The following is a 20,816-nucleotide window of genomic DNA, read 5'->3' on the forward strand; positions in this document are numbered from 1 at the left end:
TCTCTTACACACTGTTCTGTTTAAGTATGGGTGCCATTTATATATTAATTCTCATGATGCAAGTTTATTTTAAATACTAACATAAAAATGTTTATGGTTATATTGTTTTCACAGATGCATTGATGTTTAGTGATGCAGTGGACAACTGTGAGGATGATACAATCAGTTATATTAAACATTTACTATGTGATCAGATGTAACCTGCCATGCAGTTATATAAACCTTTACAGTGTGATCAGTTATTATCTGTAAGGAATTTCTTAAACCATATGTGAGCTTTGTAGATTCCACTTAAAAGGATTTAAGTCTCATGATTTGAAGGAATAAGTGTTGGCAAGTTTGCAAATGAATTCTATCATGGTACCACATAAAAACGAAATAGTTATTGGACTGGCTAAGGTGCACATTTGCTATAAAAAAGACGAAATCACTGTGTAAATATTGGTAGACATACTTTTAATAATTTTCAATGCTGCTCCATCAACTCCTGACAGGAAGAGGTAATTAAATATGTCCAATAGGTTACTTGCCGCGGCTGCTTCATATCGTCTAACCACGAGACGATTGATGGGACAATATAAGACTATCCAATCGTCGTATGAAGTTTTAACCGTGCTCTTAATTTAAAACATTTATAGCAGTAGCGATATTTGTCATTTCACTAAAGTTGTAGTGAACTACAAACAATCTTCTAACCACCGAATGCACTGTGCCATATTAGCAGCGGAAGTCGGTTGACAAAATGCGGAAGAGCGAAGAATTAAAAAGGGGCGTGGCGGAATAAGGTGAATATATGCGGTTGTGAGGTATCTGAAAAAAATAGTTCCACTATAGCAAATAACACGGATTGAAATCATACATTCCGCCAATATATTTGTTTTTAATCATCAACGAACACCACGAACTACTCCGTGAGTAGTACAGTTTTGAAAATGAACATTAAGTGTTGTTTTAATGACATGTTTGTGCATGGCCATTGACTTCCATTCTGAAGCAGTCAAGAGACGCTTCTAAACGAGTCAAAAACTCAAGACACGACCCATTGTCAAAATTTCTGTGTCCATCACTGTAGTTCATCCAAAACAAACCAGAAATGAGACTCAAAGTGTTAAATACCGGAATTATCCTTTAAAGTTAATTAAACAACAAAAGAAGAAAAAATCACTCACTCGTCCTGACTGTAACTTCTTCTGTGTTGAGCTCTGCGATTTTAAATTAAGTTTAAGGTTTATCATGGAATTTTGATTTCCTGAACAACTTTTACTAAAGTTACTGCAGTTAACAAGAAGCCTTTTGCTTCATTACCAGACAGTAAATCAGATTTGAGAAGTTTTAAATTAATGAATAAATCTTACAATTAGTATAATGCATGCAGTAATATATGCAGGGCAAGAAAAATATTTATCTAATGTGGGGTAATGTGAAGTAATCGTAGATTCATTTATGCTTTTTTAATAATTATAGTTTTCTTTAATGGGATATGGACCTTCTAGCCTTGGCTAACCCATTTCTACAATTCCAGTTCTACCACTGCATTACTTATGTTGTATTTCAGCATATTAAGTGTATAATAAGTGTGTGCATATTGTGAATTAATTTAATAAATTAATTATTGATAGCCTTTAGTTAATTCACTAAAATGATCCTATATTCAGTTAGCCTGTGTTTACTTTACTGACACAGCCCAGTGTGCCCAGGATGGTAAAATAAGTATTACAATGTATTCCTAATGACCAATACAAGTCTTCTCCATACTGACATGGTTTGAAATCTATAGTTATTTGATTCTTTGGTTTTCTTATGTATTAAAATTCATATGTAGAACAGAAAAATAAGATTTTTTAATCATGTCTGTGCATGCCCTAAAAAAATACTTATATGGACCTCAGTATTTATAAAATCCTGCGTAGGGCCCTGGACTCATTTAATATTAGTTCAATGCATTCTTCGGCACCTTTAGGGCCGTGCACAGACAGTTTGAGGGACAGTGGTCCAAACCAAAAAAAGGGCTAACGTTATGTAGAGGGGGGTGGAACTATTGATGTGTTTTAATAAAACATGTCTGTAGTGTGTTATAGATGACTAGCATAAGTGATTATAATGTTATTTACCTCCTAATACCCAAGCTTTGGTTTGGATTTTAGATTTCTTCCAGCTATTTGGGGTTAAGAAGAACAAATAAATATAATATCCAAATATTTTTCTTTGAACATGAAGCAGTGTAATTGTCCACGTACACAGTTACACAGAATTAAGTATTATGCTGCTAACAACATAAAAATGTGATATCCATGTATGTGGACACACCAGGTCTTAGGAGGTTAAGATAAATATACTTAATAACAAGAAGTAAAGTTTGACAAACTGCTAAATATTCTATTATACGACTTACCGGCTGGCTTGGTGGAGATTTGAATCCAGTTGCAATGTTGAATTGCTTTTAGCAGCCTTCCCATCCTTAACCCTCTGTCTCTGTCGACTTTCTTGTGAAGGCATTGCTGGTTTGTTTTTTGTCTACAAAGTGTGCTAAACAACAGAATTTTTTGTTACTTCTATTAGATCCCTACTGAAAAATCCAGCTAAAACAAGCATAAGCTGAGAAAAGCAGTTTAAACCAGCTACCAGCTTATGCTGGCCTTAGCTGGATTTGATCGGGTACATTAATTTGATTAGACAAGCAATTCTAAGCGTGGATTTTTATTTTTATTTGCTTGCTAAGTTGTTTTTACTTTTAGAAGACAGAGAGCAAATCATTACAAAAACAAACTACCAAATTACTAATTCAGCGAATCGACAACCGAAGTAATGTAATGAACCTAAAGTTACCTGTTAATGCAACGAACTTTGGGAACTCCTCTCCAGATTGTGAGAGAGGTGCTGCAGAGCGGTCGGGAAAACACGAAGTGGATCATCGGAATCAGTGGATCTTTAGCGGAGCGGTTGAGCCACCTGACTGTTTTTCTTCTTACCATAAAATAACCCAACAGAGTGTAAACATATCGGTTACTACAGTAACCTCGGTTCCCTGAGAGACCAGACTTTATGTGACGTTTTACACTCTATAATCAATTACGTCATCGTGTCACGTCGTAAGGGACTGTAAACTGTTTGATTTCATTGAATACACACTATATATATTTATCTGAGAATTCATCTCAAGACCCTTCTCACTGATTTTACCTTTGTCAGCCATTGACCTAAATTATTTACTTGAAGAACCCACTGAGATTATAAGAAAATATTTCAATAATTTAATAGCATTTGGAAGTTAAATTTTAAAGACATTTATTTTTTGTCCGTTTAAAAGTTTTTATGAATGGTATTTTACATTGTTGATATTTTTATATGTCATTAAATTATCATCTAATTCTCTGGTAATTTATTGGTACATAAAACGCATCTGTCCATTTTCCAGTTTTGTATATCTTGTAGTGTTGTGTAGTCACATAACATGCAGATTAAGTTTTGATAAAATTAAGCACCATTGAGTGTATACATGATGAATCTGCTGTGAGGGCACATTATATAGATTGGCTATCTCAGTGAGCTCAATCACAGGGCGATTTATAGTCGTGCGTAGGTGCTACGCCCAGGGGCGGATCTACTGGGGTGGCACGGGGTGGCAGTTGCCACCCTAAATAAAAGCATTGCCACCCCATATGCCACCCCAGCGCTTGTATCCTAATATATATAATATATACCCGAGAAGGCTCTTTTAACCAGAAAGGCAATGTAGTGTTTCTCTGCGTGTGTTTAGGGGTGGGAGACACATATCTGACGATGATTGGTGTGTGTGTCTTAGAGGGGGTGGGACAATGATGATGATTGGCTTAATTTCCATCGTTAGCCAACCAGAGGCAGCAGAGTTCACAAGCAGCACGAACAAGCAGCACGAACAGTCAGTCCGAGCAGAAAAAAGTGTAAAAGTGTAAAAAAGTCCGCGCAGTCTTGCCAACTTGCCAAACTTTTTAGACCCCTTTAGCGACTTTATTAAAAAAGCGACTAGGACAAATCTAGCGATCTTTTCTGGCGTTGTTGGAGACTTTTGGAAACTACCGTGAAAGGATGCATCGCCCCATCCAAGGCACTCACACGCAGCCCGGTTCTCGCGCTGCAGTCCATCCCTTCCGAGTCGCACAAACCCGCAACAACAGATCGATGGGAAGTACAACGATCTCAAAACAAAGGTAGCGGACGCAAACACAAAGTATAAAAAGCACAAACGTTACTTTTCCATTGTTGAGGTGAAAGGCAAGAATGATTATGGACGTGCAACTTATGCCCATGAAGAAAGAGTCTCTTCACGTGACGTCTTTAGAAAGTAATTCTGATCTAATAAAGCACCTCACATCATCACATGCTGCCAAAACATTAGTGGTTTCTCTTTAGTGTCTTAAAGTGATTAAGTTGAGCATCACATCAGCAAATCAGAGTACTGAATACAGTCATATTTTACAGATAAATGTTGCATCAGGATAAAAATACAAAAATTAAACTGTTGATTGCCTGAGGTAGTTGCTTGGTAGTTAAAACAACTGAACTGCAGGTTTGTGTAAGCAGTAAATATCTTTTAAGCAGTTCTTTCTAGAGTTAGCCCGTCATGTCTTGTTAGCTACTGCAGCAATCAAAATATTCCATACGTGCATATGAAATCACTCGTTATGATATAGTCTAATGTTTTTATTTGTCTTCATTAAGGAGACAAAACTATTCAGTGTTGTGTATGTTTAGAAAGCTTGAAAGACAAAACTCAATGCTGCATTTTCCAGGATACTATGAAAAGAAAGGCTGATATCCATTTTTCTAACCTAAAAGAATAGAAAAATCAAATACTATGGGAGTGGAAGGGACAAATAAAACAGAAAAATATGTTGTGGAAGGGAAAGGAATAGATGAAGTCATGAAAGAAAGAAACATATGGATGGCAAAGAGCTAAAAAGAAGTGAAAAGACATAAATCCATCATCAAGTGAGTGAAAGGATTAAAGGAGAGGGTTATGAGATGTGTGCCTTTCAAATATGTTTAACATTAATATAAACTAGGCAAACCTATTTTATTTATATAACAGTCTTTATACCATTTCGTTCAACTTTGCCCATCATGGTTACAGTCAGTGTTTTAAGATATTGATAAGCTGTATGTATTAACTTAGTATTAAGACAAAGGGTGCTACAGTAGAGATGCTAAAGGTAGCTGCTTGGGTACTTACTTATAGGAACATTTGTTGTTGCGTTTTTTATGTTATAAAAATTTGAGGTCCAGTGTATACACCGAATATAGTATATACAGTATATAATTTCTTGTATCCACGACAACCATGCAAGGACGCTTACTTCATTGCCACCCCTCCTAGTTCTCATGCCACCCCCTTGCCACCCCATAAAAAAATTTCTAGATCCGCCCCTGGCTACGCCGTAGCTACGGCGTAGGCTATCCGTAGCCTGTGCGTAGCTCTGCGTAGCCTGACGCGCACCTCACAAAATTCCTAACAGCGCGTCGGACCTACGCCAACCGCAAGCTCTGTGATTGGTCCACCAGAACCCCTCCCGTCAGGTAAAAAAAACTGCGTCATAGGTATTTCCGGTTGAGACGGTGAAAACCATAGATATGTATATAAAGGCTAGATGGCTCAAGGCGGAGTCAGCTGTGTCGTCACTTGGCGGCCATCTTAGGTCAGTGCTGCCATAGTGCTGCTCCCTGCTGCTGTGGACGGAAGGTGAGTGACATACGCCAACTAAAATGCTCGTAACTTGCTGAATTCTTGACGGATTTACTAACGGTTTGGTTTTTTACAAACGTTATTAACGTGGCTATAATTCTGGATGCTTTAACATGTTCCATGAATTTTTTATTTATTTTTAGTATACGTATTCAGTGTCATAGGTACATCTTTGACGTTTATAACAAACCAATCCGTTTGAAAATCGGTAAAAAATTAAGCAAGTTATGGTCATTTAAAAGTACCTGCATCATTAAAACTCAATGCTACGAGTGAGCGAGCGCCCTGTCCTAAGATGGCCGCCAAAATGCGGACGTTCCACTCAATTGGCCATCAGCGCGGACGAGCCATCTAGCCTTTATATACATATCTATGGTGAAAACAAAGATGAGCCAAGTCGAGGAGTGATTTAACTAAAACTGCAACATAAGTCGCTGTTTATTTACTTACATCATTGCTGGTCTTCTCAAATTATACACAACAAGTTGCTATTTTTTCTTCGTTTGTGGGTTAACTTGCTTAGCTTCTTCTTCTGTGACGACTTCTGCTGCTACTGTGGTTACACGCGTGATTACTGCCAACCAGCGGTTTCGCGTGTCTTTGCACGTCGACGCGGACGGCGACGCACAAGTATAAATGAAAACCGACGCGGAACCTACGCCGTCGCTGCTACGCCGTAGGACCTACGCACGAGTATAAATCGCCCTTAAGGTCCTCTAGGTACAGGGCATGGTAGACTACAAACAAAAAAATGAAAAGCCGGAGTATTAGGAATACGTCTGAATGGTTCCTGCATGTCACAGGTATCATAAACAATGTGCTGTCTCTTACCTCCATCAGCCCCTCCTTTGGCATGTGATTGATATCTATTCTGCAGCTGAGATACATAGACAGTGAGACGTGGTTGTACGCACCTGACAGACATTAATGCGAAAAGATCAAACAACATGATTATGAAGCATCAAATTTGGATCATGGTGACGGGTGAGCAGTGTTTATTTAAAGAGACAGCTCACCTCCCCTCGATTGTATTAAAAAGACGGATTCCATCAGCAGGCCCACAGATCTGAATGAAGTCGTCTCTGCTCATTTTTAGCAAATCAGAACCTGTCAGTCAAATTAACATTGTTATTTAAAGAATAATCGAGCACTAACATTTTAGGTAAAACATGGCTAATATGGCTCTGTTCTGAAACAGAGAACATCAACAAGACATCATAGTTGCACTCCTGACATAAAAATGTTTGAGACAAATTGTAATCTAGTGTTGCTTTGTAGAGAAGGCTATCCCAGAATGCACTGTGGTGAGCTCACAGAAAAACATTCAGATGAGATCCAATAATATAGTTCAGCTTACCTAAGAAACCAGAGAAACTCCTGCAGAAAAATGAGAACCTATTACGATGCAACCACTGCTGTTTGTCATACGCAGAGGACGAAGGCAACAGGTGCTACATGGCAAAATAATAACAATCCATGTCCTCAAACACACACCTATAAAATAAAAAAGGAAGGCATTAATGCTTTAACTATCTTAAAATACTTACATCAAAGTTGCTGGGCAGAACAAGCTCCCCCTGCTGGTCTGGAGAGCAGTTTCTATAAACACAGTAAGATGGGAGACAGTGGGCTTTTTGGGTATTATCTTGTGTGCGAGAAAAGCTAAGTATAGCCAACGCAAGGACTCACCCCTCTTGAAAGCTGTATGAAGCAGGACTGCTGGGATAAAGAGGAGATGGAGTGTTTCTTGTAGTGTTGATCGATGGGGCTTCAGGCCAAAGGAAGCACTTAAAGAGAGGAAAGGAAATTATACCAAGTTACATGACTTTTTTTAGTTTCACACCTTGACCTTATTTACAATGTGGATTGTCCAGCATGCAAACACGTGAACTTCACATCTTGTTTGTGCAAGAAAGCTTAATATTTTACTATGGTCAGTCAAAGGAGAGAGGTATTTGTAGGAGACTTTGTGAGAGTTTGATATAGATCTCATCAGATAGGCCAAGTTAAAGGTGCACTGTGTAACATTTATAAGGATCTCTTGACCGAAATGCAATATAATATACATAACTATATTATCAGTGGTGTATAAAGACTTTAAAAAATTAACCGTATTGTTATTATTATCTTAGAATGAGCTGTTTTTATCTACAAACACTGCGGGTCTCCTTACATGGAAGTCACCGGTATGTTTCTACAGTAGTCCTATAGAAGGCATTTTGTCACTTTGTCGTCTTAGACGATGATATGTTTGTCATGTGGTGGCTACCGTAGCTTCACTATGTGTTTTGCAAGGGAGGGGTGAGCTGTGGACTGAGCAACTGGTTGCAAATCACAATCTCACCGCTAGATGCCGCAACAAAATCTACACACTGGACCTTGAAATGAACACTTCTCACAAACCTGAAAAAATGTGCTATTATTTACTCATCCTCATACCTTACCTCAGTAAGCACAGTAGTTTTATAGGAGGGTTGACATTTTTTCTCAATTTTCTCTTGGTCATTCTTGAGTCTGCGATCTGCACCTTTTGGCTTGAGAAGAAAAGTGCAAGAGGACATTTTCTGATCATTAAAGTTACAGTGTCATTTCTGGACCACCAGGTGGATTTACAAAAATGAAACAGGCTGATCCATTGTATTAAATATTCATATTTAATAATATTGCACTGTGATGACTTCAGACTGTGAAATAAAGTTGGGGTTAGTGTTACAATATCTGATTATTGTTGTTGTGACTACTGAGGTCAGGCACACCTGGATTAATCAGTTTGTCCAATAATGTCAGACAGGAAAGGAGCTGGCTGAAGTTCAGGAAGTAGTGCAGCTGTGCATAAAGCCTATTCTATGTTCAATTGTTGCCGTGGTTGTTTTAGACATTTTAGATGGAATTGATTCATTATATCCAGATGTCATTATAGACCAGCAAAAGATATCTTAAATTGCCTTTTTATTCATCACAACAGCATTACAGATATCTGAAGACAACTTTGCCACTACAGTGAAAACTAAAATATTACAAATGATGATAATGATAAAGAATGCATCTTTTAGTAAACTTATATTGTTTTAATGTGTTTCAATAAAGATATTTGTTTATGCACAACAGTCAATTTCATATATAAAGAATGACATTTAGATGTCATGAATGTGTAATATTGATATCACAAATGATCATTTTGAACAATGACTACTTACATAAAAAACATTAAAAAACATATTTCACTTAAAATATTTTTTATTACTGCAATAGTATTTCAACTAGTGTCAAGTATTTTCCCTGTTGAAATGATCATGATTTTTGCAACATTGAGAACTTGAAGTGCTTGAGCTTTATAACTCCACAAGAGGGAGACATTAACTATTATGGAGGACCACAAGAGTCATGCAAAATGTAATAAAGAACTTATATATATTTAATAACTACCTGGACAATAAAAATAGCAATTAATAGATTTGTTTAAAAATTCATTAATTAATCTATAAATAAATAGACAAAGTTATAAAAAAATCATTATGTAAGATTTTATTAGGCAATAAAAAGTGAGATTATAAAAATAACGTAGAAATGAAATATTAATCCATTAATAAATAGTTCAAATTAATATAACAATTTATAAAAACAACATAAAATACTCAATAAGTTCATCATTTTAAATTGCATTTATAAATTCTTAATTAAATAATGGAATTTCAAAATGTATTTCAAAAAGCGATTTAAAAAGAGAAATAAATAACTGGATTTATAAATTGAATTACAAATACAGGTTTAAATTAGGCATTTAAAAGGGCATTTCCGTTTAACTTTTCTATTTTCATTTTCCCAGTGATTCTCCTTATTCTTTTCGCTATTTGATTTGCTTTTCGCTTTAGCCTCTCTATTTAGCTTTTCCGTGACTCTTTGGGTCCTTGCAAATGGTCAAATGAGAAATGCAAATTAGCTATGGCTAGGAGGATGTAACAAGCTCGGTGATTGGCTCTGATTGTATGTCATGCGCAGATTTATAGATTTCAGATGAGGACCCAAAGAGTCACGGAAAAGCTAAATAGAGAGGCTAAAACGAAAAGCAAATCCAATAGCGAAAAGAATAAGGAGAACCAACGGGGAAATGAACACAGAAAAGTCAAACGGAAATGCCCTTTTAAATGCCTAATTTAAACCTGTATTTGTAATTCAATTTCAGTTATTTATTTCTCTTTTTAAATCGCTTTTTGAAATACATTTTGAAATTCCATTATTTAATTAAGAATTTATAAATGCAATTTAAAATGATGAACTTATTGAGTATTTTATGTTGTTTTTATAAATTGTTATATTAATTTGAACTATTTATTAATGGATTAATATTTCATTTCTATGTTATTTTTATAATCTCATTTTTTATTGCCTAATAAAATGTTACATAATGTTTTTTTTTGTAACTTTGTCTATTTATTTATAGATTAATTAATGAATTTTTAAACAAATATATTAATTGCTATTTTTATTGTCCAGGTAGTTATTAAAAATTGAAGTTCTTTATTACATTTTGCATGACTCTTGTGGTCCTCCATAAACTATTGGCTGTATTTTGTCATTTAATGCAATAATATAAACCATCACCTGTTACCAACTATAGTATGTAAATAATCATATATAAATGTAGAAATATATACACTGTAGAAACTTATGCTTTATACGATGTATTACTGTTGTAGACAGTGGATGATACTCTTATACAAACTCTTTGAATATCATAGCATCTTTTGGATATAAAAGGTAATTTATAACAATAATACTTGTCATAATAAAGTATAACCCTTGAACTAAATTGAAGGAATCTTTCCTTATTCTCGCCATTAACCTCCTAAGACCTGAATGTCCACATACGTGGACATCACATTTTTTGTTGTTTGCACCATAATAGTTAATTCTGTGAAACTGGAACCTGTTGTACATAAACATGGACAATGGAGACACTGCTTCATATTCAAAGAAAAATATTTGTTATTATATTTATTGGTTCTTCCTAACCCCAAAACAGCTGAAGGAAATCTGAAACAAAAGACAAACCAAAGCTTGGGTCTTAGGAGGTCAATATAGCCTTTGAAGTGGCATGGTGTTTAAAAGATCCATTCATTTAACAATTTTAGAACTGTGTTTGGATTACCTTGATACATTTTTTTTTTACTTTTTCTAGAGATAACCACGACTCTCAAAACAGAAATGAAGCTTTTCCCAACATCAGGATTTATTTCATGCAACTTATTATTTAGAGTAGACATTGGTTCAGTTGATTGCCATTCATTTCTAACGTATTCATTTAAATTAGAGGAATGAAGTCATGAGACATGAAGGGACAAGGTCTTTTAATCACACTTGGAGTGAAAAATGTACACAGTTATTAAACTTATGGTGTTTTCTTTTCAACAGCAGCACAAGAAAACCTAAAACATGCAAATGTCTTTATTCAGCAATTAACAACTTATTTAATGATTCTGTTTCCATTTAATAAGATGCAGATTAATTTAAAAGTAAATGCATTGTCTGAAAAGAAAAATCTTAAAAAAAAAAACACACTAACCATAAAAAATTATACATATATATATATATATAGTTCTCCCCCCTCCAAAAAATGCACTTTTTTTTAAAACTGCTTTATCCATATGTCCAGTGCTAATGGAAGTTAATGAAATTGTTTCCATTTAAAAACCTACACTAGTTGTTAGAGCCCAGCACAAAAAAACCTTCAACCCTCTCCATCCATTTGTAATAGTTAAAGCACTCAACTTTATGTTTCCTCTGCAAAAGAAAAAGAGAGAAGATTTTTATTGGGATTGCTAAAAACAAGAATATAGAAACAATATTTTCTTTCATACTATATAATGGAATGCATATTTGCTTTAAAAAGTGTTGTACAAGGTTTCTATGAAGAATATCTTACAACAGCAAAAGGGTGTGATTTTGGTGGAGAACTATTTACAGAATTAAATACTAATATTGTACACCACATTAAAAGAATTACAATTGATGTAGAAGACAAATTGATATGAACATGTGGGATCAACTCAACTACATTATGTATCGAAAATCAGCAGTCTCCCCTCTCCTGGAAATTTCTTACATTAGTGCATCACAATACTGAATCTAATGTTTCTCCTGATCTATGATTTATAGAGATTTCTAGATTTAAACGCTATAAAGGTCAATTAATCTTAAAATATTAGTGGCTTAATACACGTTCCATTAATAGTAGCCATACAACTGACAAACCTTCCCATTCATTGCTTTGAAATAATAAGTGAGAGATGAATTCAAGTAATAGTTGTCTCCAAAATGAAAAAAACAAAAACTGTCATCATTTGTTATCCTCATGGCATTCTGTCAATCCATGACATTAAAAAAACAAAATAGATGGCATGCAGAACACTTTTCTTATAATGTTTATGGGGATGGGACTGGGGCTGTCTTGCTCCAAAAATGACAAAGAGTACCATTAAGGTAATGCATATGATACGTTTCATAAAAGAGTTTTATGTAAGGAACAAAACACTAGATTGTAGCTCATATGTAAAGCTGATATGGCTACAGAAGGCTCTTATAGCATTATCATAGAATGGATTCGTTTTATGGTGTGTTTTGCCATTTTTTTGCCATCCCAATTCAATTTTGGATGAAAAACTATCTGATTTTTTATATATTTCTATTCTACAATTTTTTTGTGGTTCACAAACATAAATGATGGCAGAATTTTTATTTTTTACTATTTCTTTCAAATCTATCAGAAAATCTATAAAGTTTGGAGAAGAATGGGGACTTCATTTTTTGTTTCTGAACTGGCAAATCAATGGCAGTTCTCAAAGGCCCAAACACCAAAAAGGCAGAAAAACATTGTAATGCAAATCACAAGTTTCAACAGGTCCAGATTTTTCTTACTCGGAAAAACAAAAACAAAAAAGGGGGGATAAATCCTCAACCCTTTTTACGCACCATTCTTCATCAATAACTTTAATTTCAGGAGGGGGAATTTTAACTAGCAAAGGTTTTCCCTGTGTCTTCCTTGCCTCGGTAAGTCCTCTTCCCATGTGTGAAGGGCAGGTATCTATACTTGATCATGTGCTGTAGAGAAAATACAAACATTGTCAAAACCTGGTTGCTCTCCACGTTGGGCAAGTCAGCAAAGGTCTTGAATTTACAACATTACACCTGGACTATGCTGGATTAATGAAATCAGTTAACCCGCCAGCCTTTTTTAATAAGTTGCATGACAGCATTTTTTGTGATTTTCACAAAATGCCTTCCAGAAAAACTTTCTTCTATAAATATATAAACATACAAATAAATCAAAAGAAAGCACAGACTCTCTGCTTTAAAACAAACAAAACGTTATCAATCTAGTTAAAACTAGCAAAATTACAGATTACCGCAAGAACTCGTCAAGAAAGCGTTATTGGCAGGGAAATGTTGTCTCTTAATTGACGAGATAACTCGTTAATGGTGGGGAAAGGGTTAAATCTATATAAATGGAATGATAAATATTCAAATAAAGTTTTATTACCTTAATCTGGCGTTTCATCGTGATGCAGAACAGCATGATGAAATACATTACGAGAATGGGCCAGAACACTGGCACATCAAAGGCGTCGAAGAATGTGCAAAACATAGCGATGACGATGCCTTTTGTTGCTGAATGCCTAAAAACATAAGCCAAAAACAACAAATTATGACAAAGATGTAATCAGAATACAAACACAGTCATATAATGCAAGAAATGCATTAGGGTGCATGAATATTTGGGTGACACTGTGGCTAAATTGGGTCTATACATTCCTATAGCTCAGTGGTAGAGGACTGCGTTTGCAGGAAAAGGTTGTGAGTTTAATCCCCAGGAGCACAAATAATAATAAAATGTGTACCTTGTAAAGTCGCTTTGGAAAAATGGTTATTGTAAACATGAATTGGTTTGGGTTGAATTAATCAAAGGTTTAATATAAGGACAAACCCTAATTTGAATGCTTGTCAAAATGTAAAATGTATTTGTTTTGTGATGCACTTCATTACGTCATGTATGAAAAACTACAGATTTTGTAGTGCTTTGATATGTCTTGTCCAAACTTCCTGTTTTAATAGAAACTGTTTGTGAGTCATTATGTGACAACTAACCAAAACTTGAATTCTGGCAACCTCCTGATGAACGGCCGAAACTCTTCATTCTGTTTTGTAGGAAGTGCTGGACCTTCATCTAAAGAACGGATATGAAATAAAATCTCTCTTCACTAATCATCAGCAATAAAAATCATCAAAGGTGAAGGATGTGCATAAGCATGAAGAACCATTTGAATTTAATATCCTGAATGCAAAACACAATTTTGGGCCTACCTGGATCATCCAGCAATGAGGGATCCACTTTTGGTGAGAGGAAAGCAATGAAGAGGTTAAGGTGGTAGATCCCAAGAGCATATGTGACAATGTACCACCCCTAATAAATAACACAAACAGACAAATGTTTTTACAGTTTCAGTTTCAGAAATTCATGATTTAATAGTTAATCATAACTTTTAGACCGTTAACATTTCATTTATCTAAATAGGTAATCACAAAACTAATGCCAGTAAATTATGGATTACCACAAGGATGTGTTTTAGGGCCTTTGCTATTCTCAATGTACATGCTGCCTCTTGGCAATATTATTAGAAATCACGAAACTTATTTTTCATTGTTTTGCAGACGTTAATTAAACAAAACTTTGTGTTTCACAAATTATTTTGGAACATTTGGGAATTTTATCTGACATAGAGTTTAATGCAAAACATGCACGTCCTAAGATTCAAGAAAGTGTAAGCCTTATTTCGGTTACATTTACTAAAAGGATCTTATATTACTGTTAAGTGCCCTAGTAAACATTATTTAACTCTTTCCCTGCCAAAGACAAGTTTTTATGGCAATCCATTATCCATTTTTATACACTAGGTGACTCTTATCCACCTTATAAACACCATTTCATTTACGGATCCAGAAACAGTAAAAACTCTATGCATGTTTAAATCATCCTTCTGAATCTGATCTCTATCAGAAGTCTTTCACAAATATCCAATTATCTCAGCTTTTTGTTAAGAAATTTCTTTTTTTTTTTGCTATTTCTTAAGAAACCTACCCATATGAGAGAGGTGATAAAAAGAAAACAATTAAAGATAGGATAAAAACTTTTGTTTAAAAGCAGACGGTCTGTTCCTTCTTTTGATATTTTGCATGTTGATATACATATTCTGGAAGGCATTAAACTTTTTTGAACATGATAAAAAAATGCTGGCAACTTTTAAAAGAAAATCTGGTAGAAAATGAGTTAATGTACATTTGATTTTTTTGTGCAAAATTCAAAGCTATCTATAAACACAGGAACAAATCCCTAAAAAAGCTAAGGTTGGTCAAAAAAATGATGACTATATTATGTTGAAGTAAAATAAAGAATAAAAACAATTTATAACCAGTTGTTAGAGCAAACATCAGATGTTTTTACCTGTAAAATATATACTCTGATCATATATATGGCCGTTAGAAGAAGAGTGGACGCCCATCGGACTGCTGAGAATGGTGTTGACTTGTCCAACCATGACTGATAAACCTGCAACCAAAAACAAAAAAAAACTTGTCACCTTGTTTGTAAATTTGTGCTGAAATCTTGCTTGAACATGAATAACTTTGCATAACCGAACCTGTCCAAGCCGTTTAAAGAAGTTTCCGATCGCTGATGGTTTCCCATGGATGGACTCACCACTACTGTCTCCTTCTGGCATTCTGTCTGTGAATGTGAAGCAAAAGATTGACATTTATTATATTACTCAACTCTATATTATGAAACAAAATACATATATTTTGTCAATTATTAGAAGCAGTTTGCTAGCTGGAGCCATTCACTTCCAGTCTTTGTGCTAAGCTAAGCAAGCAGGGGCTGCGTCAGACAGAGTTACCGCACGCACAGAGATGAGAAAGGTATGTATGGACTTATCTAACTCTGGGGGATACGGTGAATAAGCTAAATTTGCAAAATGTGGCCGTGTTCCTTTAAAGTTAAATGTGAAGCATCCTAACAAACATTTTTCTTTTACTTTATCAAAAAACAAGCTTACAAAGCAGACACAAAAGCTATTTTAATACATAGCCTTTACACATTACGACAGGACATTTTTTATTTTAGTTAAAAGAATTTTCGTTGTTTGATAATGTTCAAGTAGTGTGGATATAAAGATGTATTACCTATGTGTATTAAAAGGTATAGTAGGACTCATTTTTTTCCATTTTAGTAAATGACAATACACAAATCACTGTTTTTCAGAATTCATCTCCTTTTAGATGTAACTGCAGTACAAAATGAAGCAGATGTTTTAAAAGTAAGATAATTAACAGCCCACTTGATCATCTAAACTAAGATGAATGAAGGGTCAGTCCTGTGCCTCTCCCAAAAGCAGGAGTCCTAAACCAGTTCGTCTGGCACATTTCCTCATACTTCAATGACTGCTTTCGTGTTACAGTAAAATAAAACTCTCCTACTGCTGTAGAGTGCTACACATTTATCTATATGCCAAATATTTGCGAACACATAATAATAATAATAATCATCTATTTTCCTCCAGATACTAGTCTTCCATCTGGGGTCTAAAAGGAAAAAGACAGTATATGCAAATGAATATACAGGCAGAGGACGTTTCAGTTCCGGTACATTTAAGTCTGTTCTTACCGGAAAACCACATAGACAAACACCTAACGATTAAACCTTTACCACTAATTGTTATAAACTTACTAATAATACAATTAACAGCTTAACTTGTACAAGAATGATCAACCCCTACAAGCTAATTTGATATTTAGCATCGGTGGGTAAGCGATCCTTGAAGAGGCAAATAATGCTGGTTACTGTAGTTTTCGCATAGGCCCTCTTGTTATGACACTTAACAAGAACGGCCGAGTATTGAACTACACTTCCCTACGTCCGTAACGACGCCGTTACGCCTGGGCGGAAACAACCCTGTTGTAGTTTTTATTTGTGATTGTGAAATGAAAACCTAGGTGGTACACGTCAAGAAAGAACTACAAAGACCAGCAGACACGCAGAAAAGTGGACAACTCACTTCCGGGGAAATCCGAACGCGATTTGAGCAAGAGGTAAACTTTGCTACCACTAATATTGTATTACTCAAATCACGATTTTAAAATGGCCATGCCTTGCAGGAATATATGACGAACAATCTCAACATATTCGTGGGGTCGGGCTCTCTGAGAGGTTAATTAAGGTGTGAGGTGACAAGAAATGTATTTCTCTTACCCGGTTCTGCCGCTGTGTCACTCTCCGCTGCCGATCCGCGCGACTCGCTGCTGTTCTGAGAACACGTCAGTGTTTGTGTGACCTCTGCTGCGTCAGACCCGATCAGTCGAGCTCAGAGAAACCGCTCACAGTTTAATACAATCACGAAGGAAAAAACGCTAAATAATATGTTCGGTTTTCTCGCTTCACGGTCAGGGTATTTTTTTACAGCAAAACCAGAAAAAAAAACAATAAGAAAGAAAGGAGCCTAAAGGAAACTAAACGGTATATACCAGAATTCTTTAACATTTTTAGGCCAAGGCCCCCTTGATGGATAGATTACTTTATGCCATATTGCGATATTTTATAATAAAAGTGGGATTACATAGAAAATTATTTGTATGTAAGTCATATACAACGTAAAACATACACACAAACATTTCTATTTTACGTAATAGATTTTAATGTGGTAATATTTAAGCTTTAAAAAGTTTACCTTTTATTGCATTTTGCTTTTATTGCATTCTGCAATTTTTTATGCCTAATTTAATTGAAATATATCACCTTGTAATGCCACCATGTATCCTCTAGGGGGCATGAAACCCCTGCTGAAGACTCTTGATATAGACATATTCATATAAACATGACACTTTTGTGCAAATGGGATTAGTTTTCTAGTCATATTGTATGTGAAAGACAAATAATTATTGATAATCAATACATTAGAAGAGTAAAGACTTTTTTCTATCTTGTACATTTCTTTGTACTGCCTTTATATTAATGACAAAAAGGGCATTATTATGTCTAAGGAGAATGAAATCCCCTCCTTTGAACTGAAATGAGTTAACATCTGTTTAAATTTTTCCAGTGGGTTTAATCATATTTTTTCTAATAGATCTGTTTTCTAGTTGAGCAATTCCAGTGTCATGGATGTGACATTTGCAGTGAAAACTAGAAATATACATTCTCAGATAATGCATATACAATCTGTTTATATTTTCCTAAACCCCAGACATTTCTGGGAGACAACACTTTTAGGAATTCTGTGTATTAAAAGCCACAAACTAGAAGCAATAACACCCAACAAATGGAGAAGGGCCGGCTCTTCAAGAAATATTTAAAATTTATGTTATTTTAATTATTGTATGCGCATTTATGAGAAAGAAACAATGTTATGAATGTGACCATTCTGAAATTTGCACACTAAACTACGCAAAATAATTAAAAGATGCTTTAAAACTTTAACAGACTTTGCATGGGTTTAAACCACTAAATATTTACATCTGAGATATCAGTTTGGGTAAAAACTGACATTTGCATGGAATTTCCAAAATGCAGTTAGCAGTAAAATACCAAATGCTAGAAGCATGTTAACAAAATAAACATTGAAATTATCATAAAAAAATCATTCTTTTTTTGCACACGTTTAGTATTTATTTTAAAAAGAAATCACTTTACATAATTCAAACGTGGTGATATAAAAAAGAAATAGCATTACAGCTCTTTGATAAAAACACAATATCTTAAAACATTTCTAAAATCTGTAGTTGTCAAAATTACAACATGACAACATGACATAATACTGACTGACATTAACTGTGAATATAACATTGTTTACAATACCCTAAAGCCTTAAAGTGCTTTGATGTATAGCATTTAACCGTCACTGCCAATTAAAAAAAAACATATTTTTCCCTTCAACAGCATCCAATTTTAAAAAGTGGTTTTCTTATCACATGAGAAAATGAAGGTTATGGTTAACACTAGTTATTTACACATGCATTCGCTCGATTAAAATTTACAAATGTACCATTTACTACATTCAAACAATGTAAGTATTAATGTTCATGGCCCTTAGTTCAGTTTTATGCAAATTTTACACTATGACATGTAAATAAACTGTCTTACAAATATTCAGTTGATTATCAAGACATTTGTACATATAATAGAAAACACTTCTGCTTTCTTTCATCACCCCCCCCCCAAAAAAAAAAGGTTAAATGAGATTTGATCAATTTAAATGAAAACCGATATGTCCATCAGCTGTTCCCTTTAAAGCACTTGTTTTTTCTTCTTAGTATAAGCAAGAAGTGATATTACTGGGCCCTGAAAGAGTAAGATCTTTAGTTTGTCTTTGTTAAAACATATTAATGGGTCAATTTTTTTGAAACCTGTCAAAAACATGTCCCATGTCATATTTCCATTAGAGACAATTACGACCATGTGTTGCATTGTGACATTTCCAATTAAACACAAGAAAATAACTGTAGTCGTTTGTGTAAAAAAAAAAGAATACCAAAATTACAAAAATTGTATTTTCATTATTCTGGTAAAATGCAACCTTAACATGTTTTCATGAGCTTCACCCTAAAACCTTGGCTTTTCTCACATTGCTATTTAATCAAGCAGAATTCATTAAAACAATGAAAAACAATATAGGGAGTACAGTGTGCTTACCAAGTACCAAAGTGAATTATACACATTATTATTACATAGTATGATAAATAAAACCTTGACCTGCAAGGCCAATACCACAAAACCGGGTACTTTAAAGTCTGATGATATTCCCAGTCAACAACACAATACTTAACAGAAAAATATAAAGGATTTAAAAAGGTTTAGGGTAAAGCACCATCTAAAAAAATTTGTTAGAAATATTGTGCCTTGTTTAAAAAATTAAGGAAAACAACATTAAAAGCTATACACGTGTCTATTAATAATTACATTTCTATTCTTGTATTCTTGTACTTGTATGGTGCTGTGTCTTTGTTATTTAAATCAAATAGTTGACTGTTAGGTATTTAATGACACTGAAGAATATCAATTTACCTTAGTAACACCAAGATCAAATGTTAGTTCTGGTTAAATGTCCATCTTGAATGCATCTAATTTCAATTTTAATAAAATTGTTTGCAGAATGCATTCAATGTATTTTGATGCACAAACCAGCATATTTATTATCTGGTTTTAATAAACCTGTGATTGAAAAAATAACTAAGGTGTGCTTTCAGGGAATCCACTTTATCTATGAGCATTACTTCCTGCTATTTAAAACTTACATTTAATATAATACACAATTGCACATTTTTACACTAAGCCAAAAATAAATAAGGCAATGGTTTTGACCATGTACAACTACAATATGATAATAATAATAATGAGTCATGTTGTTTTGTGCTATCTAACATTAACATAAGGCCACAACTGAACTGAGAATACAAAAAAACTCTAATTCCTATTTGGGAAAAGTGTCTGTGGAGCCACAAAGCACTAGCAATTGTTTTACAATTCATTTAGCCTATGCAAAACATTTGTACCGAATCATTGGAAGTGCTACTATGTGAAAACGCACACACACAAAAAATATAAACTGTCCATTGCAGTTTTAAGAAACTGAAAATCATACGAGCAAAGGCGCATCTTTGAGGATTGAGTCATTCCTTTTCAGTGAACGTCACTTTCTGCATACTCTTCTTTTATCGGGTGCCTGTGTATCCTGCAGTCTGGCATATCAAAACCAAAGTCCCCCCACTCCTCACCCCCTGTAGACCCTCCACGGTTTGGGATGGTGATGGTGTGACGCACTCTAAAGTGTACGGCCTCCATCACACGCTGACGCTGTAGCTCTCCTCCAGGGCCGATGGCCATAGTGGCCATGTTACTGCTGGAGCGAATAAGTTGCTGGCCGTAATCGTGACCCTGCTTCATGTCCTGCAGGCCCCTCCAGATCGCCAACCGGAACTGTTCAGGAATCTTCAGGGCCCCAAGATCCTAAGGGATCAATGACTTTTACTCCTTTGACCAGTTATATTGTCAATA

At 34.8% G+C, this 20,816-nt stretch overlaps 3 protein-coding genes across 7 annotated transcripts in view; all 3 read right to left on the reverse strand.

Annotated features, from left to right (window-relative positions):
- Positions 1-2,555: 2,555 nt before the first annotated feature.
- LOC135730129 (transcription factor CP2-like protein 1) lies at positions 2,556-8,280 on the reverse strand. The gene is made up of 9 exons (XM_073816296.1): positions 8,164-8,280; positions 7,409-7,506; positions 7,267-7,318; positions 7,077-7,170; positions 6,736-6,826; positions 6,551-6,633; positions 6,427-6,456; positions 3,497-3,558; positions 2,556-2,579 (listed from the first exon to the last, which is right to left on the reverse strand). The coding sequence occupies exons 1-9, from the start codon at positions 8,278-8,280 to the stop codon at positions 2,556-2,558; spliced, it is 651 nt and encodes a 216-aa protein (XP_073672397.1).
- A 2,770-nt stretch (positions 8,281-11,050) lies between these two features.
- On the reverse strand, positions 11,051-17,161 carry rer1 (retention in endoplasmic reticulum sorting receptor 1). 4 transcript variants are annotated; one of them, XM_065247736.2, is made up of 8 exons: positions 17,019-17,161; positions 15,412-15,497; positions 15,216-15,320; positions 14,078-14,177; positions 13,862-13,940; positions 13,257-13,392; positions 12,689-12,817; positions 11,051-11,500 (listed from the first exon to the last, which is right to left on the reverse strand). In XM_065247736.2, the coding sequence occupies exons 2-7, from the start codon at positions 15,490-15,492 to the stop codon at positions 12,728-12,730; spliced, it is 591 nt and encodes a 196-aa protein (XP_065103808.1). In that variant the 5' UTR covers positions 15,493-15,497; positions 17,019-17,161; the 3' UTR covers positions 11,051-11,500; positions 12,689-12,727. The 4 variants fall into 4 exon arrangements, with proteins under 4 accessions (XP_065103808.1, XP_065103809.1, XP_073672372.1 ...); XM_065247737.2 differs by lacking the exon at positions 17,019-17,161 and adding an exon at positions 16,434-16,554 and having other exon boundaries at positions 12,763-12,817; XM_073816271.1 differs by lacking the exon at positions 17,019-17,161 and adding an exon at positions 16,434-16,496.
- Positions 17,162-18,414: 1,253 nt separating this feature from the next.
- Positions 18,415-20,816, reverse strand: part of tp73 (tumor protein p73) — a 34,184-nt gene continuing 31,782 nt past the window's right edge. The window contains exon 11 of one of the 2 annotated variants that reach the window (XM_065247739.1): positions 18,415-20,768. In XM_065247739.1, coding sequence (XP_065103811.1) covers positions 20,442-20,768 — 327 coding nt within the window. In that variant the 3' untranslated portion in view covers positions 18,415-20,441. The remainder of the gene's footprint in view (positions 20,769-20,816) is intronic. The other variant, XM_065247740.1, reaches the window with a different exon arrangement.

The sequence above is a fragment of the Paramisgurnus dabryanus genome, chromosome 11, assembly GCF_030506205.2.
Source record: "Paramisgurnus dabryanus chromosome 11, PD_genome_1.1, whole genome shotgun sequence".
Taxonomy (NCBI): Eukaryota; Metazoa; Chordata; class Actinopteri; order Cypriniformes; family Cobitidae; genus Paramisgurnus; species Paramisgurnus dabryanus.

Bases quoted from the DNA above. Each gene is read 5' to 3' on its own strand.
- LOC135730129 (XM_073816296.1), bottom strand. From the start codon at position 8,280: ATGTCCTCTTGCACTTTTCTTCTCAAGCCAAAAGGTGCAGATCGCAGA. The intron at 7,171-7,266 runs GTAAGTATTTTA...TTTGCCATGTAG, and splicing joins TTCTGCCCAGCAACTTTGAT to CACCTGTTGCCTTCGTCCTC. The intron at 6,827-7,076 runs GTAAGCTGAACT...TTTGACTGACAG, and splicing joins GAGTTTCTCTGGTTTCTTAG to GTTCTGATTTGCTAAAAATG.
- rer1 (XM_073816272.1), bottom strand. The intron at 15,321-15,411 runs GTTCGGTTATGC...TTTTGGTTGCAG, and splicing joins TCTTTAAACGGCTTGGACAG to GTTTATCAGTCATGGTTGGA. The intron at 13,941-14,077 runs GTAGGCCCAAAA...TCCGTTCTTTAG, and splicing joins CTCATTGCTGGATGATCCAG to ATGAAGGTCCAGCACTTCCT.